The 27,063-nt window shown below is 50.1% G+C and overlaps 1 protein-coding gene across 12 annotated transcripts in view; it reads left to right on the top strand.

Annotated features, from left to right (window-relative positions):
• LOC114907025 (peroxisome proliferator-activated receptor gamma) overlaps positions 1 to 27,063 on the top strand; it is a 215,479-nt gene that overhangs the window by 121,723 nt on the left and 66,693 nt on the right. For 2 of the 12 annotated variants that reach the window (XM_029242128.1, XM_029242129.1), the window contains exon 8: positions 6,894 to 7,349. The exons of 9 other annotated variants lie outside the window; for them this stretch is intronic. In XM_029242128.1, coding sequence (XP_029097961.1) covers positions 6,894 to 7,141 — 248 coding nt within the window. In that variant the 3' untranslated portion in view covers positions 7,142 to 7,349. Of the gene's footprint in view, positions 1 to 6,893; positions 7,350 to 27,063 lie in introns of those variants that run through there. One more of the 12 variants, XM_029242130.1, reaches the window with a different exon arrangement.

Consider the following 27,063-nt stretch of genomic DNA (forward strand, 5'->3'; position numbering starts at 1 on the left):
GGGACCACTTCAGAGGCAAGGACTCCACTAGCCACACGTGCGTTCACGGCAGACATGCTTGTCACCGATGATCTTTATCTGTCCGGTACAAGATCTCTGTCCTGTTGTTCCCTTTCCCTGATAGCAGCCATCAACCACATTTCTCCCCAAATCGTCCATTGTTCACACTTCTGATTAATTTAGGCTGGCCTTGCTAGGATTCTAGACACCACATCCCCAGCAAGGTGCAGTCCCAGGAGTGGAAAGGGAAAAGCATCTAGAAGGCGGGGTAGAGAAGAAGGGAGCAATTAAGGGCGAAAGAATAGGAAAGATACAGAGAAGACCCAAGAGCATCGCAGAAATGAGAGGAGGAGAAAGGTAAGAAAGAAAAGAGGCACGTTGGATTGTACTGTTACACTAGTGCGAATAGAAATAACTAACTTCCCGTGTGTCAGACGCTGCTCTGAGCACCTTCCATCTAGTAACTCATTTCATCCTCTCGACAACACTGCGAGCTAGATTACTGTCATGTCTCCATCTTTTAAATGAGGAAACCAAGGTACAGAGAGGTTAAGGAAGTCGCCCGAGATTACCCAGCAAGTGAGCTTTCAGGTTGAGATTCCAACTGCTTGTCACTACACCAGCCGTGTTTGCTCTCAGCTTCCCATTAGAATCACCTGAAAGCTTTTAGGAACATTGGCGGTCATACCTCAGGCCAGGTCAATCGGAGTCTCTCAAGATGGGACCCAGGTATTAGTTTGCGTGTTTTTAATTTCCCCAGATGATTTCAGTGTGGAGGCAGAGTTGAGAATCAAGCCCGCACTTGGTAAGCCCCGGTTCAAATTTAAATATGAAAAGAACATGGGAAACGTTCTTAGGTTATTTTCTCTTAGCGGTAGGATGGTGGGAGGGAATTGGTACAGGCCAGACCAGTTTACCAAAGACAAACTTGGGTGAATTCAGAGTTTTGCCTCATGATCCCCATGATCCTGACAGTTAGACCGGGAAAGGACTGCAAAATCCCTAACACCATCTCTAAGGAAGGAGTGAATTTCGGCTCAGGGGCTTCTCTGTTTCATTATTGTTCTCAGTCCTGCTTACATGTGTTCAACTACAAGAATGAGAACTTGCCCAAAACCCCAAACGTGTATCTGCATCAGGAATCATTTTCTCACACTCCTGAACTTATGCTCTACCAATAACAGCTCAGAAACCTCCCATTTCCCAGCTGCACACATGCCACCCCACCCCTGTTTACGCTCCAGACCCCATTCCTGTGGAAACTGCCTCTGTCTGAACAAACACAGAGAATAGTAAAATGTTACAAAGCTCCTTTACCTGACTCCTTCTAACCATGACCTTAGGAAAGAAACACCACAGTCGCCTTGAAAATTCAGCCAAAACCCAGAAAGATAAGATGACTTGTCCAAAGTCACATGGAAGCGAAGTGGAGGAGAGATGAGATCAAGTCCTCAGTTTCCAAATCCACTCCTCTTTTTAACACATCTGTGAACTTAGGAAGCAATGGAATAAAGGAAATTGGGGAGCAAGAGTAAAAGGAAGTGAAATGCAAAGTGTGAGCTCCCGAAGGAGCTCCACCCCCCTTCAGTTTCAGCCCACACCCGAGCTAAGTTTTTTCATTGCCTTCGGATCAATTTACAGCTGCCCAGCTATCAGACTTCTTTTTCCTAAATGCCCTGGGTGCAATCCTTTTCCGATTTTGTCTCCATCAGAAAGAAATCCAATAGGAAAAAACTGGGAACAGCATGACAGCAGCGACTAGAAAAGAAACAATACCATGCGCTTTGATTTGTCTGCATCTCCTTCAGGAGATGCCGCTGTGGCCATCTGGTTCCCTAACCGAGACCCCTCCTGAGAAAATCTGGTCTAGGGAAATGCCTGGCCCAGGTGGGCAGATCCCAGGAGGGTCCAGAGAATTTGAATCTGCTTCAGATAAGCTCTTCACTTAACAGAACCAGATCTGGATAAGATGGGAGCTTTGTAGATTTGCCCACAATCAACAGTGCTCTGTAATCAATTCCAGAGCTGCACGATGGGGACCGGAAAGGTTTCTTTCCCAATTCTTTGCAGCCTGGGGAGTAAGGAATCGGTAATTGACTCCAGCTTCCTCGAGCGTTGGGTCCTGGAGCCTGAGTCAGCACGCACTTTCCCAAAAGGGCTTTCTAGGCAACCTAGGGCCAATGAAGGAGGTCCCTTGACCCTGATCCCATTCCAGACCCCAACTCTAACCCTCAGCAGGGTGTAGGGAGAGGACCTCAGACCAGCCTTCTAAGAGCAATACCTTAGCAGGCCCTGGGCCAATGGGAAAGGGAGAGGGGAAGAGAAGGGACCCAGGACGGCTGGATTTTTAGACAGATTTCTGTGGCACGTTTGTGGTGCCCAGCTTAGCTCAGTAAGTGTTCAAGTGTGAGTAGAAGGAAAGTGGAAAGAGAAAGACAGGCAGGGGAAGCAGGGAAGGCCTTGGAGCTGACTGGAGGGTAAAGGGTGGGGACAACCCTGACAAATCCCTTTTGCCTTTGACCCTAGGGAGTACTTAAGACCAAAGGAAGCTTTTTTGCTTTTTAAATAAGCCAGATGTTTTAAGTTTAATGTGTAAGCCCGTTGATATACGTTTTTATTTAGATTTTGAGTTAATTTCCCCAGTTTAATTATGTGACTTTTGTAAAGGGAATTACAAATAAGAATAAAGCTTACAACTTTTGAACTAGGGTCTTAGAGATCACCTCTCTAATCCAGTCCTTTTCGTTAACAGAGGAGAAAATTGAGGCGCAGTGAACTTGGTCAGTTTGCCCAAGGTCACAGAACTGGTTAGTGAGAGACCTAAAAGTAGAGCGACCACTTTCCCGCTCTCCTGCCCTCCGTTCTTGCCTTGACTGAGGCTCAGTAAGGGCGACAGTGGGACAGATCTGTAAATGATCTAACTTGTCACTAGAGAAAATATAAATCAGTGGCCACAAAATTTCAGCCAAACTTCATCTGTCACATCATAAAAAATAACTTGCCAAAGAGAGGTTTGAAAATCCAAACCAGATCCTTCTCCACTCCTAGAGGGAACAGTTCCATTGTACTGCACGACAGCCAAGTGTTTCCAGCAAGCCCGATCAGCTGCATTTGAGGGTTTGCTTGTTTGAACTGTCACGATAAATGAAACCTAGTAGATTAGCATAATCTCTTCTGCAGAAGTTCTGACCCCACGGATGCTGCTCTAGAGGAAGGAGAAAAGGCTCTGAGGGGCCAGGGCCCCAGCGAGCAGAGGGTCTGCAGAAGGGTGTACACCAACGCCTCGACACAAAATGCTGCCGCTGCCCACGCACGTGCATTTGCTGTCCAGTCCCGGCCTTTGAAATCTGGCACGTCTGTTCAGGGGGAGGATCGGCAACCATTAAACCCAAGGCACCAATCCAGGATCTGGTTTTCCGTGAAGTGTCAGGGGGTTTCATTATTGCATAGCAACTGTGAGAAAGGACAACTTCTCCAGGGGTGTGATTCTCTAGGCCAGGACTAAATCATCTGTTTCATTCTCAGAAGCTGAGATTCTTGCTAATGTTTCCAAAATTAAGTGCTGAAATTTAAAAAAAAAAAAAAAATTACTCCAGTCAATGGGAGTTGTTGGAGAAGTTGAGGGGAGAAAAATCAAACTACAGGTAACTTTCTGTCTGTAATTTAAAAAAAAGAAAAAAGAACAACAAAATTTAAGAGCATGTTTAGAGTTCCGAAAATCCCACCTGAGATCATTCTCACCTTGCTCTCCTGTGTCTCGCCTCAGCGGGTAAAGGTTGCTCGAGTTTACTAAATACAGGAAAACGCTATTTCCGGAGACGACTTCTTTGTGCATTGATCCTGCCTTTAGGCTTGTTCACCAACCAGAAGAACTGTACTTTTCAATTCAGGACTCTTGGCTAGAACAGCCTTCTCACTCATAAACTCAGCCAACTGAGTGCTTCCTGTGTTTCCACTGGAGCCTCAGAGATGATCAAGACATAGTCTCTGCCCTCTGATCTCTCGTGGCCAAGTAGGGGAGATGAACAAGAAAATGAGTACCTATAATACAAGGTAATAAGAGTTAAGAGTATAGCATTCGGAATCAGATTCAAATTTCAGCAGTGCTGTTTACTAGCAAGTGGCAGATCTTGGGCAGGATCTAACTCCTTTCTCTAAATCTTCATTTTCCCCTCCTTAAAGCACTGACCTCATGGAGTTATTGTGGAGATTAAATGATATATTGTATATAAAGCCTTCAGTACGATTTTTGGGAAATGATAACCACTCAATAAATGTAATCTACTAGGATAGTAGCAATTGAGGTGTTTGTAGAATGCTATGAGGACCAGAGAATGGGGATTGGAAGAACAGGGGCAAGGAAGGGATGACCTCCAGGAAAGCTCTAGGACATAAGAACACGGGCTAGATTTTGAAGAGTAGGTTGAAATCAGTAGGATGGTCAGAGGGAAGGTGAGACTGCTCCCAGCAGGAGGAACAGAACGTGCCTAAGCACAGTTATGACAGAATGTAGGATGTTTGAGGGACTTGGTGTGGAAAGGGCTTAAGCAAAGGCACAGTGATAAACGGAGGCAAGACAATGAGGAACATTAAAAAGGGAAGTAAAAACTTTTATACAGTGCTTTAGTTTACAGTAAAGGGGAGAAGAGTTAAAATGAGAAAAAGAGGGTGATTGGCCTTCAAGAGCTAAAATTTGGAATCAGTACAAGGTATCAAGTGAGTGACCTGAATGTCATACATAATCTCTGTGCCCCTCTGCTGAGCCTTAATGAGAAAACCTTATATTCTAACCAAATTTAGAAATTAGAAAAAACAAAAACAAGCACTCAGACTTTCCACTTGGAAATCTAAAAACATGTCTCTATATGACTCTTAGATTAAAAGTGAAATCAAAATAGTAAAACAGACTATTTAGAAAAGAACTGTGAGAGTATGATTTACCAGAGCCTATGGGGTGAAACAGAAGTGACACTCAGAGGAAATTTTAGAGCCTTAAACTCATCTATCAGAAAATAAGAAATACTGAAACTAAATGAATTAAGCATTCAACGCAAGAAATGAGAAAAAGAGGAAAAGAAAAAAAAACCTAAAGAAAGTTAAAAGAATGAATTAGCTAAATTGAAAACAAAAGGCAATTTTCAAAAACAGAGTTTATCAGTAAAACCAGGAGTTGTGCTTTTTTAAAAAGCAAAAAATAGATAAGCCTTTGGCAAGTCAAATTTTTAAGTGAGACAGTACACAAGTAAAAAGCATTCAATTAAAGGAGGTATATATAAGAATAATAAAAGATTCAGATTCTAAGAGAATATTATGTACAACTTTATTCCAATATAAATTACTAAAATTTTCCTTTGTAAGTAGTAGAAAACCTGAATAAATTAAAAGCTATAGGAGGAAAATTAAAGATAGTCAAAGATTTACCACCAGGCTCAGATGGTTCTGCAAATAAGTTCCAAGAAACCATCAAGGAATAGATCATCACTACATAGAAACAGAAGGAAAACTTCTCAAGTCAGTCTATAAGACTAGTTAACATTTATTACCAGAAGAGGCAAAAGGTAGCACACACACACAAAAAGACTCTGGACCAATCTCACAAATTTAAAAACCCTAAATAAAATATTAGCAAACAAATGCAAGAGTATAAGAAAACTTATTAATGTAATTCACTACACTAGATTAAGATAAGACCATATGGTCATCACTCTAGGTAGAAAAACTTTAAAACATTTGATGAAATGCAACAACATTCCTGACTAAAACAAACACCTTAAAACTACTGGGGAGCCAGGAGAAAAACCTATCCACCATAATCCAGTAAACATCATACTTGTGGTAAACCATTAGAAGCATTTCCTTCAAGGTTAGGAATAAAACAAGAATGCCTCCCAACACTACTATTATTTAATACCATACTAGAGACATTAGCCAATGCAGTATGGCAAGAAAAAGAAATGAGAACTATAAACACTGGAAAAGAAGAAATAAATAAAACGATGATTATTTGCAGATGCAATTGTCTGTCCAAAAAATTTTTTAAATCCGTGATAAAAACTATTTGAATTGACAAGAGTGAAATTGGAATAGATTCAATATAACAAAGCCAATCGTTTTTTTTTAAACATCAGCAGGGATACATTAGAAAATGTAATGAAAAAGAAGTATAGAATACAAGAAAGTAAAGAAGTAAAAGTAAAGAAGAATACTAGAAAGTATTTAAGGTTGAATCTAAAAAGATCTACATGAAGCAAAAACATTAAAAACTTAAAAGTAATTTAAGCTTGCCATTTAAAAGTTCAAATAAGGAAAAGTATAAAGAAGAAAGTGAAAATTACCTGCAACCTCACTAATCAGAAGAAGCCTATGTTAAAATCTGGTCTGTCCTTCCCAAGTGTAACAGTATTTGAAAACTATGTCTTGTCTCTTGGAAAATGCATGAGCTATATTAAGCAAAAAGAAGACAAAAATCTGTGTTAAAAGAGTGTGTAAAGTAGTGGTAAGAAAGTAAGTAGAGGTTATAAAACATAGACTCATCAGGAAGGAACAGAAGTTGAAAATGAGATTTCTGAGTGAATAGAAACATGCCAGCAGAAGAGTCCCCCGTCTGGTGAGACAGTTGCCTTGCCACCCCCTTCTGTCAACTGGTCACACAGATTTAATCTTGGCCGGGAAGAGAACGGCCCTGGAAAGGGCTTTGATAGTCTTGGTTTTCATTCCATTCTCCTTGTATGCAGTTCTTGCCCACTACCTGCTTTCCTTCGCTCCATACCCTATTTGAGAACCAAAGCAAAACCAACAAAAAGTGAGTTGTTTGGCTGAATATGCCTCAGATGTGGAGCCAGAGAATTTTGTAACTGAACCTGCTGTTCTGTCTTCCATTTCTGCTCCCCCAGACCGCCCCGGTTTGCTGAATGTGAAACCCATTGAGGACATACAAGACAACTTGCTGCAAGCCTTGGAGCTGCAGCTCAAGCTGAACCACCCCGAGTCCTCTCAGCTCTTTGCCAAGTTGCTCCAGAAAATGACAGACCTCAGACAGATTGTGACAGAACACGTGCAGCTGTTGCAAGTAATAAAGAAAACAGAGACGGACATGAGTCTTCACCCGCTTCTACAGGAAATATACAAGGACTTGTATTAGCAGAGAAGTCCGAGTTCACTGACAACATTTTCCTTCTTCCAATTGCACTATTATTTTGAGGGAAAAATCTGACACCTAAAATATTACTGTGAAAAAGCATTTGAAAAAGAAAAGGTTTTAGAATAATAGATCTATTTTATGCATATTGTTTATAAAGATACATTTACAATTTACTTTTAATATTAAAAATTATTACATCGTGAAATTGCTGTTGTATTTGAAGACTGAGTCTGCTGTGTCCCCCACTCCACCCTCTAGGCTTTTTTTCCTTTTATCTCCTCCCCCTTCCTTCCTTCCTTCCTTTTCTTTTTCCTTTCTTTCTTACACATGTGAAACACTATGAATGGAATTGCTGATCAATTTTCATTCTCAGTCAAATAATTTTTTATACTCAATTTACAACTTTTCTGAACCTTCTCTCTGCTTTAAAAATCACAACTAAGAATGGAACTTCAGGACCAAAAACTGCTCAGAGCATGTGTTTCTCAACCCAGAAGTACTCGTTTGGGGCGTATCCCTAGGCCTACCAAGAATTCAATCTTCTTCCCCAATCCCAACCAAGATTTTCACTCACCAACAGCAGCCCTCTAACAAGATACCAAGGCATGTGCAAATACCCAGTGGCAGGTATTAACGGCTACATGCTGTGGATAACACAGAAGTGTTATCAGATGTGGCATCTGCCAAAAAGAACTTACCATTGAATTGAGGAGAAAAGATGAATCCTTCTTAAAAGCAGATTAAAATACACAGTACAACCATGTGCAAATGAATGGTTCAGACTCCAAGTACTCTAAGAGTTCAAAGTAATGAAGATTGGAAAAGTCATGAGTGACTGTAAATTCATTCAGGTGGGCTTCAAAGGATGTGTTGGACTTGGGATAGGTAGACAGTGGAAGAGAAGACATTCTAGGAAAGCAAAATCGCAGGAATAACAACAAAAAAAGGAAACAAAACCAAAACAAAACACGAATGAGGGAGAAGGGCCGCATTCAGGTCCCGACGTACGTGGAACAATGTTGCTACAGGTATTCCTGCTGGCCTCCTTGGGACCACCTTGCCCAGGGAGCTCTGACTTTTGTAACCTCAAAGGCTAATTATCTGTTTAGGTAATGCATGCCTCCCCAGCAAAATAGATGATATGTTCCCTAAAAGCAGGGACCTTCTTGGCACAATGCACAGATTTGTTGATTGAGGCCACCAAGTTCATTAGCATTGCTTAGCCATGAACACATATGATGACTCTGAAAACTCTCTCTCAGCAAACTATGCTGAGGTCTCTCTTCTCTAGGATGATTGTTTCCACTGACTTAAATTATCCCCCTGCCGCTTCTCCCTTAGTTTATCTTTTCTCGTGGTGTTGATACTGAGGAGGACATAACTTTCGAGGCTTTCAAGCCAAAATATCAGGAAAGACCTTTTCATCCTCTACCCCAAAATAAACAGATCTCCAAAGAGTCAGGTTAGAGCAGTGAGTCCTGACCCCAGCCCTAAATATGCAAGATCCCTAACCCTTTAGGAGAGACAGCTCCTGAGCTCGGACCTTTAGAACCAAAGGACTGAGGTCGTTGTATAAGTGACCTCAGAACGTTGGAAAGGAAAGTGACAAATTCAGTCCATCATGGGGCTGTTTTTTCTTTCCTTGATGCCAAGCAGCTAGCGGCTTCCCTGCTGTGCCTCCTGGAGAGTTATCATTGGGGGATCCAGAGAAAGTGCGGGCAGTAGACAAGGTGAGGATTCCACCTCAGAGGAGATCCCTTGTTTACAGGAGGGCTTGAACAAAGAGCCTTTCAGTGCAGCCACGGCCAGTCCAAAGCCTCTCCACGTTCTCGGGGCTGTCCTTGCCAACGCAGGGAAGAAGGGAGCCGCTCTCAGCTCTTTGGCACTGATGGTTAGCATTAAATAGCTTTTAAATCCTGGCAGCTTTCAAATTCCCATCTCTCTGACTTTTTCCCTGTGGTTTGGATGGTCATTTGCTAAATATTTTACGACACGTCCTATGCAGCCTCCAGAGCTCCCGCTCCACTCTCTGGACTCCCCTCTCCCCCAGGATGATTCACAAGTTCATCAACGAATGTATCATCAGTTACTCACAGCACTTTCTCCGGACACAAACACACTTAGGGATTTGTGTTGACAAAAATAGGAAGAAAAGTAACCATGGTCAAGAGCCAAAAAAAAAAAAAGGAAGAAAGAAAGAAAAACGGTTTCGAGGCTCCCACAAGGGCCCTTCCTCAGCACCCGCCTTGGATACGGCCTGGCTCCTCCCCCATCTCCCCGCTGTCCATGGAACACTGGAGCGGCGGGGCACCCAGGGCAGAAAGCGTATCTGTACACCCTGCTTCTCTAGACACAATCAGAAATGGGGGTGACCCAAGGGCTTCTTGCTGAGGAGCAAAGGACTGGGGCTCTTCAGTAAGAACTTGAGCTGGGAAGTCAGGCTGGTGCCACCCTGCAAATGCTCCATCGTCAGCTCGGGGGCAGAACCGGAGTGTCAGCTACGTCAACTCCGCTGAGGGCAGCAGGGCTGAGGGACCAGACTGCTGTGTAGGTTTACTTAGTTGCTCCTGGATTCCAGTGCCTTTTTCCGGGCCCCTCGAGGCTACCAGGCGAATCTTTTTTGTGGGCAGGCCCTAACTTGCTTGTGTCTCCTGCCGTGTGGTGCTGGTAAAGCAGGGCAGGGCTGACAAGGTTGGAAATTGGCCCCCGGATACCTATTCCCTTGGAAAGAGTCAGGGTACACAAGTGAGTCCCTAAAAATGTAGGATCCCTGAGCCTTTAGGAGAGACATCTTCTGAGCTCAGACCTCTAGAACCACAGACACGATCACATCAACCGACCTAGGACCTGGGGTGGGGATGAGACGCCTGTCTTCACTAAGTGCCCACCCCCCTATTTTCCTCTTCCCTCACCCCAGCCCGGTCCTTGGCCCCTGGCCCCTGGTTGCCTCCATTTACGTAATTATCACTATTACTCTCTGTATATCCCCAGCCTTCGCTCTGTGCCTGGGCATGCTGGGCCCTCCATTTAATGCTTATTGGAATGAAGGAAAATAGTGGCATCTTAGGAGTTTAGAAGATGGTCAGATGCCATCTAATCTCACCTCATTCATCAAATGTATGCGCCGGGGCTTCCCTGGTGGCGCAGTGGTTGAGAGTCCACCTGCCGATGCAGGGGACACGGGTTCGTGCCCCGGTCCGGGAAGATCCCACATGCCGCAGAGCGGCTGGGCCCGTGAGCCACGGCCGCTGAGCCTGCGCGTCCAGAGCCTGTGCTCCGCGATGGGAGAGGCCACAGCAGTGACAGGCCCGCGTACCGCAAAAAAAGAAATATGCGCCGTTCGGTCGCCGATGGCGTCTGCCACCATGTGAAGGGGGCTGTGTCGAGGCCCTGCCCTCAAGGGGGCCACATAATGCTGATGAGATCAGATGTGCTAGTGATGAACTGTCTAGAGATGGGAAGAAGGGTTCACGGGGGGTGTGGGGAGGCACAGAAGGGTCACAGCACTGAACAAGCTCAGAAAACAGCAAGAAGTTAGGGATGGCTGCCCTAGCGGAGGGAGTGAGACGTGCGTGTGGCCAAGTCAGCGTCGGGTTGGGACAGCCATACGCTCCTTGCTGAGGAACATCCTTGGACTGTATTTGTAGGCCGTAGCGATCCAGTGGATGTTGTCAGGCAGAGGAGGGACGTGATCAAATTTGCATTCTGGAAAATCTCTCTAAAAGTCAGATCCCCTCTACACTACTTCCAATGGCTATCCGACGGCTGAACAGCTGCCTGGGGGCATGGGAAGCTCTGTCCATTCCAGACCCCTTGGTGATTTCCATCTCACAATCTTGTAGGCCCAGCTCTGCCCCTGGGGTCATGCATACCACAAGCTTCTTCCTGCGCCCTAGAGGTTCTGACTCACCGCATTACCTGGGGTCAGGTTACAGCCTTTGGCTGAAGGACCCTGCCACCCTCCCTGTCACTGGTCCCAGGAGCCAGGGCCTCTCATTCCCCTCACCACAAATTTCCTGCACCTTGATGGCAAGGTCATTTCTACCCCATGTGCACATCCTACACCCATTTCCAGACAGGCTCTGCATTTGTCCTGGAATTCCAGAAAGTTAGAGCTAAAGGAAACAGCCAACTCAAAGGACAGAGGAAACCCTGAGGGTCAAAGAAGTTAAGCAACATGCCCAAGGTCCTAGGAGTCTAGGATTAATTTGCTCAAAGGTGTTGAGTTACACAGTTTAACAAGAGAAGCTCAAAGGGACAAACCTGAAGCTAGTATGAGTATCTGCACTGGGGAGCAAAGGAAAAGGATGGAATCAAGCCCTGAGAGGGATTATTGTGACAATCAAGAGATTATTGTATAAATATTGTATAACTATTGTATAAGTCACTTAGGACTGTGTCTGGCATATGGAAAACACAGCTTTTAGGGGAGACAGTATCCTTGTGTGACTTTTTTTTTTTGTATTTTGGCCATGCCACGCAGCATGCAGGATGGTTCCCCAACCAGGGATCGAACCCAGGCCTCTGTAGTGAAAGCGCTGAATCCTAACCACTAGGCCACCGGGGAACTCCCCTTCATGTGGACTTTACTGTTAGGCTGATTTGGGTTAAAACTCTAACTCCACTGCTCACTGGCTCTATGACCACATGGCTTTTGGCCAATCTCTTAACCTCTCTTTAGGTCTTAATTACCCGCATATGTAAAATGGGATAGTAATCCCCATCTTATAGGGTTATCATGATGATTAAATGTAATAATAGTGGTTGTAAAACACTTCACATGGTTTCTTGGCACATCTTAACCAGTGAATGTGTTGGCTACAGACAACATTATTGCCCTTGTTATTAAAGTACCCTTCATTTAAGAAGGCTTCCTGAGCCCACGTGACAGTCTCTTCCTGCTCAAGTATCTGGGCCTTACCTGAATATGCTATAGATTCAAAGCCAGGTAAAGAGATTGGATTTCTACATTTGGCAGTACACTAAAAATACGTTCTCTCAAAAGCATTCTGCCCTCAATCCATAAGTACTAGGAGAAAATAATTATTTGAAACACAGCTGCTGTGTTCTGATTTAGAACAAATGCTGGGATGAGGCTAGGAAAACATTTTCTCCAAAAGTAGTGGGACTTTTCTCTTGTGACTTATGCTCCTAATTTTAGACTAATATTACATAGTTTGCATTTCCAGAGGGGTTATAAAGAATAAGAAAATTGCTAATTTGGGTCTGTAGGGAGTGGGCTGGGATATTTCCATCCCCTCTGGAGTTTTGTAAATATGTTCCAGGCCAAAAGTTCCCAGGAAAGGGTCATTCCTGGGATCTGTTTTGTGCCACGGGCTGGGCTCAAGGAGGATCCAAGTGGCTTTCTGCTAGAGTCAGAAAACTGTGATCCTCTGGCTACTTGTCCACAATCCTGGAGGCCAGGAAGTGTGTCTAGAGTATCCACTGTTTGAGGCTCAGCTCTGCCAGGTTCTAGGTGTGTAACCTTGGGCAAGTCACTTTCCTCTCTGGGGACATAGTACCTGGTCTATAGAAGCCCCTCAGCAAATTACGTCTAATTCATTCATCATGAATAAAGGAACAGGTCTCAGTTGCCCCATCTGTAAAATGGGAATCATAGTACCTAGGCTGCGTGTCTTACAGAATATCACAGGAAGGAAGCAGGGCAGGCCTGATCACCATTATTCACAGCTAAGAAAGTGAGACCCAGTGAGGTGAAGGAACTAGCCCAAGGTTACAGAAAAGAAAGGGAGGGGCAGAGCTAGGCTAGCCCTCCAGCTTCCTGAGGCCCACCCTGTCTAGGCTTCTTTTATAGAACAGCCCACTGTCTCTGCGAGAACAAAAGGCAGTGCTGCCTGGGTGTCGAGCATAAGCCTACAGCATCAAAGACTTAAAGTCTGAGTGTTGGCTCTGCCATTTACTAGGTGTACCATCTCAGGCAGGTTGCTTCCTGCCTCTGGACCTCAGCTTCAGCATCTAACTTGTGAAGACCTCGGTTCCTATAGGTTTTTGTAAGGAATAGAGATCATGTATGGGGGACACGCCTAGAGTTCCTAAGCAATTAGAATCTTCTAAATACAAGCACCTCCAACCTCACACAAGCTTGCTGGGTGCTGGTGCCCACCGGGGCACACTGGTGACCAGATGGTTTCTTCTCAGCCAGAGGAGAAATCCTGATTCCAGCCTGTGAGGCATGTGCAGCGTTGGCCCGGGTTCTGACAGCAATTTGCCCAGGCCCTCGGGAAGGCACTTTCCCTGAGCCTCAGGTTCCTCATCTACACAGTCAGAGGCTCCATTCTCTCCACTTTGGGGCTCTGCTGCCCCAGGACCTTGGGGTGGAGGGAGGGGAAGCTGGAGGGGAGGGGGCTTGGCTGACCCTCGGAGCCTGTCTGTGTTCCCTGCGGCCCGGGCGCGCCCTCCCCTCCGCGGCCCCCTGGACCGGTCGGCAGCCAGTGCTCCTCGGGGGCTGGGCTGCTCCAGCGGAGGGGGCGCCGGCGAGGGGCGAGGGCCGGGGGGCCGCGGAGGCGCCGGTTCCCACCCAGGGCTGAGGGGAGGGGGGCGTCGTGCTGAGTCAGCGGCTGGCTGCCCTGCGCTGGGGCTCCCTGGCCTCGGGGCCTGCCAGCTGAGCCCCGGCCAGGAGCCCCCGGGAGCCCCGCTGCGATCGATGACGCTGCCGCTGCTGCCACGGCAGCGGCAGCGGGAACCGGGCCCCGAAAAAGCGTCTTCCCAGCCAGGCCTCCCAGGGCTCCGGGGGGACCAGCTGTCGGTGCAGGAGCGGCCTCCTTCGGGCAGGATCCTGGCCAGCGCCACCTCTGCCCTCCCCGCCTCCCCGCTAGATCCCCTAATGATGGTCATTATTCCTCTCACCCATGCAAGCTTTACTTATAAACTGCTTTGCAGCCATTTAATCCTTCCAGAAACCCAGTGAGGTAGTTTATGAGTCAGGGCCGCACAGCAAATAAACAGCTCACTCAGAAGGGACCATTGGGGAGAGTTTAGTGTGGGACTATTTGCAAAGTTGAGGGGGGTGGGCGGTGTCATGGGAAACCAGTAAAGCTGGTGAGACACCCCAAGGCTAGCCAGGGCCGAGGGGAAGGGGGAGGGTTACTAAAACCCGAGAAATGCAGCTATAAGAGAGGGCTCCCTGCAGGAGCCTGGGCCCAGGGAACTGAGGGGCCCCATCACTGAGTCCCCCAGATGGCAGAGAGCAGCTGGGGAATAAGGACCCCGTCCCCTCTTTCCTCCTATCCTCCCATCTCAGTCTCCCATTGGCCACATCCTACCGGAAGCCAGAGAACAAAAGAGCCCGCAGATAGGACCCATGATCCCCCCTATGACTCAGCCCCTGGGGCACAGGCAGGGTAGAGAAGGGGGTGGGTCGGGGGTGAACCTGCAGGGCAGGTAGAATCCAGCACAGGTGGGAGGTGTCATTAAGCCCACGATGCTGGAAAAGGAAGAAGAGACCTTTAAATCTGAGGCCACAGAACAGTAACTGCCCATCCTGGGATTCAAACTCTGGTGCGTCCAGCTCCAAAGCCCTAGTTCTTTCCACTGTATTAGACCAGCTGTGAGAGCAGACCGAGGGGACCAGGGTAAGAAGACGGGAGGGTTGATTCATTCAGCATCTCCTAGCCAGGGTGTCCTGGTACCCGGGAACCCACCCCATCTCATTCAGTGCTTCCTAACCCATTTCCATGATATTCCCTGGAGACCTGAGGAGTGTAGCTTAAAGCAGCCCATGCATGTTTTAGCTCTAAAGTTAACGTAAACTTTATAGTTTACTCCACCAAATATATATATATATATTTTTTAATTGTTTAAAATAAAAATAACTTAAAAGTTACTTTATTGCTACCTACCCCAAAAGTTCAAGGAGAAAGAGACCCTCCAGGGAGGGGTGCTACACTTTTTCTCTGGCGTCAGGTGCCCCTAAAATAAGGCTGTGTACCCCACTGTGAGAAGCACAGAGAAGTCCTTTAGGGAAAGAAGTTCCTTGCCCAACATCACACAGCTAATAATCGTACTTGGAATCCCATGACCCTGCTCCCTGCATGGTTGAGAGAAAGGGAATCAGGCCAAATGGAGCCCAGGAGAGAGTCTCAAAAGGGGAGGTGGTCACTAGTGGTCGGCCTGAGAGGGCGGAGGGGGAAGAGATTTGAGCTCGGTGTCAGCATATGTCCACTGGGTTCTCTGTCCCCAGCTCTGGGGACACTCAGAGGAGCCTGGTGAGGCTCGTGTCCTCAAGGAGCTCACACCCTGAGGAGACAGGCATAGAAGCTGGTAGAAGGGCTGGGAGGCAGGCAGTCCCACCAGGCAAGTGGCAGGAAGTAGAAGGGCTGGGAGGCAGGCAGGTGGGTTCAGAGCCCCAGCCTTGCCCCTTCTTGGCTGTATGACCTTGGGCAAGTCGTGTAGCCTTCCTAGGCTTCTGATTCCTCTTTTACAACTGGGCAAGCTCCTGCCTACGTCATAAAGCTAGTGGGAGGAAGCATTTGGTCCCGCATGGCAGCACCTGCACTGAAGCACACGTGAATTGGTTGGCATCTCTTTATGATAAACCCTGGGCTGGAGGGCTGTGCGGCCACGGCTAGATGGGACAGCCGCACTCCCCCAACCAAAAGTTGCATTTCTTGGTCCAACGTCAAAAGAGGTTCTCTCAAATCTCCTGGATGATCTCAGCTCTGTGGTTTCTGTTGCCGTGCAGCTGTGGGAGAGGTTTAACTCTGCTCGGGGCGGGGGTGGCTAGGGAAGGCTTCACAGAGGAGGTGCCCTTTGAGATGGACCGAGAGGATTTATGAGGGTCGTCCCGGGAGACAGGGGAGGGTTGTCCAGGCAAAGGCGAGTGGCATGTTGGGAAGGGTGAGTGTTTTGGTGTAGGTAGAACAGAAGCGGGGAAGGAGAAATGGCTGGAATCAAATTAGGGTGGGGCCCCTACCAACAGATGGAGGGGTTCGGACTCCATCCCAGGGGGAGAGCAGAGCCATGGAGACTTTAAGCAGGGAAGTGGCAGTTGAGGTACTCACTCTAGCGACCCCTCTGTCAGCAAGCGAGGAGATGGGACATGATGGGAAGGTGGGGAGACCTCTAGAGGCTATGACAGTTATGAGACAAGAAGAGATTGTGGCCCAAGTGAGGGGGGCACATTAGCCATGAGGACAGAAGGAGAGGAGAGATCTGGGAACCAATCCAGGCTCAGCTTCAGGTAGGGGTGACAGAGGGTGATTCTCAGGGTTTGATGTGGGTGACACGGAAAGACATGCTTTTTATCGAGATGGGGGCTTGTTTGCGGGAAGGAGCACAAGCTCTGTTCTAGAAATACTGCGGTGGTGATGGGGGCACTTGTTAGTCATCAGGGCGGGGAGGGCTCATTAGCTGTCACACAGATGGGTGTGTGCAGCTCAGCGGGAGGTGGGCTTGGGGGGCCACGTGGGCACGATGGAGGAGGGTGAGGACAGCAACAGGAAAGGAGACCAACTAATATTCCAAAAATCCATTTGACTCCCTAAGCCCTGTTTTCCCACCAAGGTCAATAGGAGATTTGACTTTCTCCGTTTTCTTTTTATCCATTGGCTCCATAATATTTATTGAGTGCCTTCTACGTGCTGCGGGCCGTTGGAGAAATAGGATTCTATTCAACGGCCAGTTCTTCAGAGCCTCCCGTGGGCAAAGTCACACGCCATCCCATTTCCCCTAAGAGTGACCGTCAGGGATGAACAGTATTCTTTCCATTTCACTCTCACCTCCAGGAATGGGGTTAGAGGCTGCATGCATGGGTCCCCGTGGGCATCCCATGGGGCCTCTGCACGCAGAAACGCCACTTAACAGATGCTTTGCTCTGGCTCCTTTGTAGGGCTCAATACTCTCCCATAACTCAACAGAAACCTCCCCTGAGCTCCTAGCTCTCCTTTTAGAGAGAGTTTTATTATCAGGAAGCCGTGGCCCAGACAGACGGCGGGGCCCAGGGCCAGAGTCCTTTCACTCTTAGATTCCTCTTCCTCCAGTTCCCAGCCTGGGAGAACCCCCCTCCCATCCAGCCTCACCCCAGCCTCTGTCCCTGCACCTCAGCTGGAGCCCCAGACTAGACTTGCCGTGGTTGAAATTCAGCCCCTGATCTGATTCCCTGGGTATTCTTTCCACCCCATTTTTTCCAGGCCTGAAACCTTGGGGCCTCGGTTTTTTCATCAGTAAAATGGACATGATTGCCGGTTTACAGATGGAACAAGGCTGTTTGGAGGATCAAATGAGATACTGGGAGGAGAAAGTGCTTTGCAAACACTGTAAACTAGAAATCATGGGGCCTCTGAGCTCCTGTCACTCTTTTTAGAGCCGTGTCCCCACCTGCCTCCCTGAGTGCGGCCCCAAGGCAGGAGCTCTCAAGACTCAAGCAAGAGGCCTGAGGTGAGGAAGATAAGCCCAGGGGCTAAGGTTCAACCCCAGGGAATCAGCTTTTGTCCCTGGAGCTATGGGAGCCAAGCCTCTGCCCAGGTTTTATGAGCTCAGAGAGGGTTTACACTATGACTAATAGCCCATCTCACTCCCTGGGTCTCCTACTACCTGCTGGGCAAGAAGTCTGCGGGGACTCAGCCCCCCTTAATCACCGCCACCTCCCCGTGACCCGCCTCAATCACGTCTCTTTACAGTCGGGCACAGCCCGCTGGGCCTCCTCAAACTTCCATATCTGCGCCGGGAGATCACTGATACGGCTCATGGCGTTTGCTCGCTTCCACGCCCTGGGCCCAGCATTTGGGAGTCACGCAACCCCACAGGCCCAGGGCGGAAGCAGCGAGGCCAGGCTGGGAGCCTCCCCGACCTGTAAAGTACATGAACCGAGCCTGTCTTTACGGCCACCTGGCCGGCCAGCCTCAAAGCCACTGGGCAGTCTTCCTCCTTCCCAAGGACTGTCCCCCTCCACCCCTCCTGCCCCGCCCCACACACACATCTACGTTCTCCCTGGGCTCCAGGGATCTCCAGACACCGCATTTCTCCCGCCAGGGAGGGAGAAAGTTGCTAACCTCGTCGCCACGCCAGTCCATCCCTCATTCACTCACCCACTCAAGTGTTCCTTCCGGGCCCACAGAGCATCCTCTCTGAGCCCGGCCCTGTTGCTGCGGACAGAGATGAATGAGCCTGTCGCTGCCCTCAAGGAGCGCGTCGTCAGAATTGGAAGGGGCTGCAGAGACCGTCAGGGGGGCGTTGCAGGAGGCAGAGGGAGAAGTCCCAGTGCATCCCTCGCCCGCACCCCTTGCCTGCACCTGGCCGCCGACTTGGCCTGATGGTCTTTGCTGGGGTCTCTGGGGTCTTCCTGCTCCCCGGGAGCAGCCCACAGTCAAGGGCTGATGGCAGTCGGGGGCACACACCCAGCTCCCTCACCCCTCTGGTGCGGACTCCCAGGGTTTCCTAGTGGGATTAAGATGACGTCTCCCACCGTGGTAAACGGCTTGAAAGCACAGCTTTTTGGGGCCGACTTCTCTTCCCCCAGCCTGTGGCGTTCTCCTCGCCTCCCAGTGACTGACGTCCACGCAGAGCCCTGCTCAGGGTCTGCTGTGGAGGGGCCCACGCTAAGGCACCCCGTTAACAGTAACGGCAGCCAGCCGTCCACACGGGCTGTGGGAGCGCCCTGAGCGCCTCCTGAATACCAAACTCTGGGTGCGGGGGACACTGGACGGATCCAGTCATGGGCCCTGCCTTCAAGAAACGCCCTGTCTAGTGAGGGAGACAGACATGGAAACCAATGGTTACCGGTCAGAGTGATGCGGGCAGTGACGGAATGTGGTCCAGGCTGCTGTGACAACACAGAGGGGAGCCCCTAACTCAGCCTGGGGGTGGGAGAGGCATCCAGTAAGCTGGGTCTTAAAAGTCCCGCGGGAGGAAGTGTGCAAGGGTGTTGCGGGTCAGGAAAAGTATGCGTGAAGGCCGAGTCAAGCATGGCCTGGCTCTGGAGACACTAAGCAGTCCACTGGGGGTGGAGCACCGGGAAATGAAGCCGAATCCAGATCCTAAAAGGCCTCTTATTTTTCCGTTTGCGTTTTTCAAAGAGAATCTGAAGAGGGCAATGTTTAAGCCGAGGAAATGAAGCTGTAATGGTGTATTTCAGGCACCAGAGGAGCCGTTATGCAAAGCAAGGTCCTTCACTGCTTCTTGTCCTGCTGGCCTGGCTGTGACCAGATGGCCGTCTGCAGGGGGACTCAAGGCTTTGGAGGACAGAGTAGAGCAGAAGGCAGCAAGCAGGGCGGCGCCGGGCTCCCCTCTCTGGCCAGCGCAAGCTAGCCCTGAAAGCCCCCCCTCTCAGGCCTGGCTCCCACTCTTCCCAGAGATCCCTGTCTGTTGGAAATATGGGAAAATCAGACTTTGATGATAATTTATGTGGGTATGGAGGAGAGGTGATTCAGACATTCCTGGGCCCGTCAGGTGAGCCGGTGGATTGGAGCCACAGAAAGTCAGTTCCGTGAGCAACGGAGAAGCCTGTGAATTGGGTTCAGGAGGCTTACTGGGTAACAGAGTCTTCAGTGTGGGGAGGTGCATTTCTGAGCCCAGCGGGGGACGGTCACTGAAATCTCTCCCTGGCCCAGCTCCACAGACTTATATCTGGGTCCTAGGAAAGAAGAGACCTCTGGGTTAAGCCTAAAAGAGCTTCTTTAATAAATCTCTGTTCCCAGTTCTTTTCATGGGTTCTCTGGCTGAGTCTTACAAGAATCCAACGGGGTTCTTGTAAAATTCCTATGCCCCTTTTTAAGAAGAGGTAAGAGAAGCTCAGAATTGCTGAGTAATTTGCACGTTTTTAAGTTGACAGAGAAAGGGGTGAGCCAATTTCCCACACTGCACCTCAGCCCCAGATGAAGCTCTGACACTCCCAAGAAGTCCAGTGAAGTCAGGCAGCCCCCAGACCAGGAACAGCCGGTCTTTTCAGGTAGCACCTGCCAACCTCTAGAACCTCAACCTGATTGGCCCACCAAAGTCGCATGACACACCACCTACCCAATCCCTGCATCCAGGAGGACGCTAAAAGCCAATGGGCTTATCCCTGTGTCTCATGCCCACCCCTGAAGCAGGGGATGGAGCCCCGCCCCCTCCAGCACTTTGGGAAGGTGAGGACATCTCTAAACAAAAACCAGGAGCCGTTGCTAAAGGAAAAGGAAGTGATTTCTGGAGGAGCAAATAGCTGGTGACGGCTTCAGTCGTGTGAGGGAAACGTGATATATTCCATCCACAGCAGACGTGGAGCACATACAGAATTGTGTCAGGGCCCCAGCAGGCACGCTCAGGCTGAGCAGTTTGAAGAGGGCTGAATAAAGGGGTCTATTTCTAAAGGGGCAGGCAGAGTGTAGAGAGACCACAAGGGGCAGTGCAGACCCAGGGCAAGGCTTAGTGACAGAGAGACAACAGTCACCAGAACCTGCAGGGAGAGTAAGCTGTGGGGAGAAGACAGCTGGCAAGAGAGTGACTTTGGTCCAGGGAGGTGGCCAGCTCATGGGGCCCTGACAGGGCAGGAACCAGGGGAATAAGCCCCCATCCGGCTCTCTTTCTCTCTCTGTCTCAGGTGTGCGTCCTGTTGACTACAGCTGGCCAGAAACCACAGGGCAAGGATGTCGATTCATGCAAACTGCGCAGGTCAGCCTCCAGCCTGGAGAAAGGTAGGATGTGGATCTAGGGAAGCAGATAGAAGGTGCCCAGCACATTGATGGCTCAGCAACTCTTGAAAGCAGTGCCCTTGGTCCTCATGCTGGGGAACTCCACTGCAAGCAGCGTTGTCACTGTTAAGGATGCTTGAAAACATGTCCCGGGACACGTCCAGACTCTCATTCGGTATGTTTTAGAATGGGTTCACCTGGGTCTTGGGTGCAGGTGGTATCGGGGGGAGGTGATTACAGGAAGCAGCAGTGAGGGCGTGAGGAGAACCAGACAGGCAAGGAGAAAAAGTCAGTGTGAGTGTGTGGTGGCAACGTTGCTAGCCTCTCAGTGGATAAATACTCCCAAGATTGTTCACCGGAAGCGCAGTCCCCGTCCCCCACTGGTTGAGGACTGACCTTGGGGGTGTGCTGACCGTGTCTGCATGTGGGTCTCAAAGGCTCCCACAACATGGGAGAAAATCCTGGGGCAGAATGTGGAAAGATGTGCTGCACGTACCAGACATGGGCCTCTGACAGCTCGAGGTGGGTCTGAGCCTGCACAAAAGCATCCCCACAGCTGTGGCTGATTAGAAGTGGGCCTGGGATGTGACGTGGGCACCAGGTGCATGTGCCAAAGGGGTCTTGTGTGCAGCCCCAAACCTGCACTGTAGGTGCACATCCCAGGTGCTCCTGAGAGAGACGGTCAGTCGTCCACAGCTGGGCAAACTTCCAAGCAGGTTAAACACTATGTTTTAGGTGCTGGGGGCTGTGAGTGAGTCAGAGTCCCTCAGAAGAGGGAATGAGCGGTTGATTGCGCTGATATGTAATCTTGTGCCTTGAGTGTGTCAGTTATCTACTGCTGAGTAACAAATTACCCCAAAATCTGGTGGCCTAAAACAATGATGATCATTTGTTGTCTCACACAGTATCTCTGGGTCAGATTTCGAGGCAGCTTAGCTGGGAGGTTTTGACTTGGATTGTCTCAAAGGTCGCATCCAGGTGTCAGCTGGGCTGTATCCTCCGAAGCCTTGGCTGTGGCTGTGGGATCTGCTTCCAAGATGGTGCACTCGCATGGCTGTTGGCAGGAGGCCTCAGCTCCTCACCACGTAGACCTCCCTGCTTGAGTGTCCTCACAACGTGGCAGCTGGCTTCCCCCAGGGTGGGGGATCCCAAAGAGCAAGGCAGCATCCACAATGCCTTTTATCACCCAGGCTTGGAAGTCACATTCTGTCATTTCCACAAGGTCCTATTGGTCACACAGGCCAGCCCTATTCACCATGGGAGAGGACTACACGGGGCATGGATACCGGGAGGCTTGGGTCACTGGGGGTCACCCTGGAGGCTGGCTACCACCCCAGTGTTTGCCCAGAGCCTGGCATGTACAGCCACCCAATTAGTGTTCGGCGAGCGTTGACTCTGTCCCAGCATCGTGCAAGGCTTGACGCAGCCCCTACCCACAAGGACTCGTATTATTCTTGGAATTTTAAGATAGAGGTTTAATAAGGAAAGGCCAGTACAAGCTAGTGGTCAAGAGAACCATAAACGAATAGGCTCAAGGAGCTCAACATGGCCCAGGAGGTAGTCCAGACGCCTTGGTGGCAGGCGGAGAACCAGCTGAGCCCCTGTTCTGCCCTCAAGGGGAAGTTCCTTACTGCTTGCGAGTTGGGCGCAGGAGGTCCTGGGCCTCTAAGCCGAGTGGCCGGGTGACATTGAGCCGATTCTGCCCTCTGTTTCCTGCCCGATGACTGACAGCACTCAAGATGGTTGCTCCAGTTTGGGACAAGCCTGGAGGCTGAGAGCTGGACAGGCCCCGAGAGGCCGTCTAGTCTCACATCCAATGTGAAGAAAGTGAGTCCAGAGAGAAAAGGGGGTTATCTAAGGTCCCTGGGAAACTGACACAAACTCGGCACCCACTTTGAGCCAGGCCTTGTCCTGGAACCTTCACCCCCATCGTGCCATTTAGTCTTTACAGCAACCCTGAACTGTAGGAATGATAAACCACGTTTTACAGAAGAGAACTGAGCTGTCCAGGGTCAGAACTAAGAAGTGGTGGGGCCTAGATTTGAACCCTGGTCTCTCTGACCCTGAAGGCCATGCAGGGTAGAAGGTGGACAAATGGAAGACGGTAGAGTCGAACGTCTGTGCCCCTACCAACGGTGGGCTCTGGGGACCGTGTTTATCTCCAGCCCCCTCCAGCCCTGGCTGAGCTCCCTGGATGGTGCCAGGGACATGGGGCGTGTTTAGCAATCCCCGGGTAGAGCCGGCCGCTCTGGGACGGAGCACGCGGTGGTGACACCATGGAGCTCTTGGCTGTCTCCACCGTCCCCGTTGCAAGAAGGGCAGCCACCACGTGAGACAGTTATTGCCACACACGTGGGGCTCAGCATCTTAGGATAAGGCCACGGGAACTCAGGGGACCTGAGCTCTGGTGCAAAGGCTCATATGATCAGGACCGATGTTGTGTAATGGTTTGGGTCAAGGGTTTGCTAGTCAGAGGCCCCGATAAACAGTGCTGGGCTCCTTAGATACAAACACAACAAGCGTTTATTGGGTATCCGCTGAGTGGCAGCCACAGGCCAGGGCGCCGAATATACATTATTTCATATTTTCACAGCATTCCTGGGACGGGGGCGGTATCGTCATCTCTCTTGTAGGTGAGGAAACTGAGGCTGAGGGGGGCGATGACATCCACAGTCACAGTTATTTAGGGCCTGAGTCAGCATTGGAACTCGGGGCTCCGGGACTCTCAGACCCCCTCCCCAGGCTGCGCCTCTGTTCTAAGGACGGGGATCTCTGCCCCAAGGGTGCGTGGTCAGAGGGGAGGCCCTTTCTTTGCATTGACCACAGGGTGCTTCATGCAGCACCCGTCCAGGTTTGCAGTTTCACCCAGGGGTTAAACGTGGGCCATTAGGTGTCTGAGAGAGTGGCCTTCAAACGCTGCCACTTGCAAGCTTTGTGGCTTCGGACAAAGCCTCTCAACCCGTGTGAGTCTCAGTTTCCTCCCACCTAGAGCAGCCTAAGAATCTGTGCTGTGGGCTGCCCTGAAAGGGGCATGTGGCTCAGGTACTCCGTAGCCGGGATCTTGACTTCCACGAGAGCCTGGGCACCCCTTAGCGGGACAGTCACCATCTTATTAACCTTCGCATCTGCTGAACACGGAGCCTGGTGCACTCCAATCGACGGCTCAAGGCCCCGCGTAAATGTCATCACCTCTGAGAAGCCTCCCTCGATGCCACTGGCCCCCTTCACCATGTTCTCAGTTCTGTGTTCCTTTAACGCCCTGGACAGACCTCTGTGTTGGCATTGATCGGGATGGAGAAGAATATAGTTTCATGGCGAAGAGCAAGGCGGATCTGGAGTCCAGTCCACCCCTGCCTTTCTAGCGGCCCTGGACAGGTGACTCCACCTCTTTGATCGTCAACATCATTTCCTGAAGATAGGAATGGTAACCCTGTCCTCTCAGGGTAATTTGTTCATACTCCTAGCACAGGAATTGACACAAACTAAATGGGTAATAAATGGTATCATCGTTGTCATGGTTGCCGGCATTGTTACTGTTGTTATGCAAATATTCTTTTGTCTGTCCGTCTCTTCCCTCGGGCTCTGAAGTTGCAGGAAACCCAGGAGGACAGGGGAGCCTGACCTCTGCTGACCAGTCCGTTCTGTGCCAATATCTACGTTGGGGGCTTCGCTTATGCTGTGATCCTGTTTGACTCTGCTGGCCGGTGGCACTCTCCTCATTCTTACAGAGAAATGCCCTGAAGCCCAGAGAGGTGAAGTAACGTGTGGAAGGCTGCACACCATGGAGAGGTGGAGTGGGTCTTCTAAGCCCAGCTCCTTCCACCAAACCTATCTCGTTCATCTCTGCATCCCAGGGCCCAGCACGACAGGGACCCGAGAAACGCCTGTTGACGAACGATCAGCGTCCCAGCTCAGGCCGTGACACATGACGTTTAGGAGGGGGTCCGCTTAGGCCTCGGGGTGTGTACTTTGCAGGGGCAGAGAAGGGCACTTTCTCCCAGGTCTGATGCAAACACTCATGCCGGGATGGATGAGGGTTGCTGGACACACAGCCACTGGAATCCGGTCCCTCCCTGGCTGGCCCAGTGTCATTGCTCCACACTGGCTCCCATGGGGACCGTCCACCTCAGCCCTGGCTGGGCTCCACATCACCTCTGGACCCCGACTTAGAGCATCCCCACCCCCATGTCCTTCTTCTGGGGCTGGAGGGAACAATCTTTCATTTATTTTTCTTTACTGTGCAATTCATTTTATTTTAGAAAAAATATATAGTTAATAGAGAATGAAATTCTCTATTTATTTCAAATATTTATTTCAAAACGAAAACTGAGGAGTTACGGATTAACCACAACATGACACAGAGAGGCAAGCGCCGTTCACATCTTCCAAACTCCCAGTCTACGTGGACACATGCATACCTTTACATAAATGTCTTTTTTACCAAAACGCTGTTTGGAAACCTGCTTCATCATCTAAAAAAATATTATGACAACAATAATTCCTGTTCGTGATAGACAAAGCGCAAACTGTGGATGATACAGGACAAAAGCAAACGTGGCCACCACTGCCGACCTTTGGTGGGGCTTTCCTCTCCATCGACATTTCTTCGCTGTAGGTGACGCAGACAAGGCTGTGCCACGGTGCTTGAGGATAAGCGTCAACATGTTTTCTCTCTAAATCCGATGAGGATGTTTTCAGGGTGGGTGAACATGGGAAGTTGAAGCAGGGCCTCTGGTCTTCACGCTCCCGTGGCCACGTGTGCAGGACTCGCTGGTCTCTCAGAGGCGGGCGGCTCTGAACCCGCACGCCCAGCCAGGGTGGAATGGTTCCCTGACCCAGGTCCCCCCCCACCCCAGTCACAGTCACTGCTCCAGCATCCACCCCTCCTCCCCGGCCTCCGTGCCGTAGGCCCATCAGCAGCTCAGCCGCCTCCAGGCCACCTCCCAGGTCCCCAGTCTCTGGGGACACAGCCCCTTCCTTCCCACTTCTACCCCTTCTATCCAGAGCCATCCAGCACCATCACCTCTGGGAGCACAGGCTTTAGGGGAGAAAAGGCCAGTAAATTCTTCTCTGGGAGAAGCTGATGTGGAGAGGTGGAGATGCAACCTCTCTTTCCTCCTGGAGTCTCCTACAGCAGTAAGAACCAGTCAGGAGTTAACATGCCCACACAGTGTCCCGCCCGCAGCAAATGCCCATAGCAAACAAATGCACAGTGGCACTCTTTTGTAACCTCTTTCCATTCCCTCTCTCCTTAATGTTTTTTCTCCTGTTCAAGCTCTTCTCCTTCTCCTCTACTTTCCTGGCCCCTCCAGCCCTCGCTGGCCTTGCCTTCTTTTGAACTCCTAAGGCTGAAGGATCCCGGACTGCAGGGCCTCCAGACGGGGTGGCTCGGGTCACCGCTGTGTGCGCTGGGCTTGGCTGGTCTTCAAGCGCTGTGGGCTCAGGCACTGCGTCTGCCCTTGGTGGATCCCGGGAGGAAGCAGCCAGGGACTTAGCAGGAGGCACTCTTGACCGAGAGGTAGGAAGTTAGATGGAAGACATCTGTCCCCAAACCTCACCTCCATTGGTGCAACATAGAGGCTTCTTCTAGGGTGCGTCTGTGGGCCCAGAGCAGCAAGTGTCAGCCCGAGCTTAAGGGCAAACCTGGTGTCTGTGGCTGCCGTGGAGTGGTGGGGAAGACCTGGAGAAGCTTCAGCATCATCTGGGGTGTGGGCAAGCCCGAGGCCGGCAGCCGGAAGCCAGCATCCTGGTTAGTGGCAACACCACCTGTGCAAGGCGGCCCAAGACCAGGCGGTACAGACGTGGGAGGTCTTGGAGCGTCTGAAGGAAGTAAAGGTGGATGATGGGTGTCCGATGGCTAACCCAGTGACCCCAGTGGCAAAAGAGTGGCCTTCTCAGTGCCCCAGCCCCTCCTGTGGCTTCACCCAGTCGATCTGGTTTATCTGGAGCCTAATTCAGGCCACACAGGTAGTCAAGAGGAAGGACCCAGAGGAAGGAACTGCTTCTATCACCTTTCTTTTTATGTGCTCTTTGCATCTAGATTCGTGGTAGCCATAAAATGAGCGATCCCTGCCTTGGCCAACATGGTGTCCAGACCATCGGTGACTTTTTCTCATTGCCAGTGTCATCAGGATGAACCCCAACAGGGCGGCTAGTGCAGAGCTGTCTGCCCCTAAACCAAGTGGTCCTGACAAGTGAACTCCTCCCTTCCCCTGACTGGCCTGTGGTACTTCTGCTTCTTTCTGTGCTGGTGGCTGCACCTCACATGAGTGTCGGGTTCCAGCAGTGCTGCCCGCT

Source organism: Monodon monoceros, unplaced genomic scaffold, assembly GCF_005190385.1.
Source record: "Monodon monoceros isolate NGI ecotype Baffin Bay Population unplaced genomic scaffold, NGI_Narwhal_1 Super_Scaffold_3, whole genome shotgun sequence".
Taxonomy (NCBI): Eukaryota; Metazoa; Chordata; class Mammalia; order Artiodactyla; family Monodontidae; genus Monodon; species Monodon monoceros.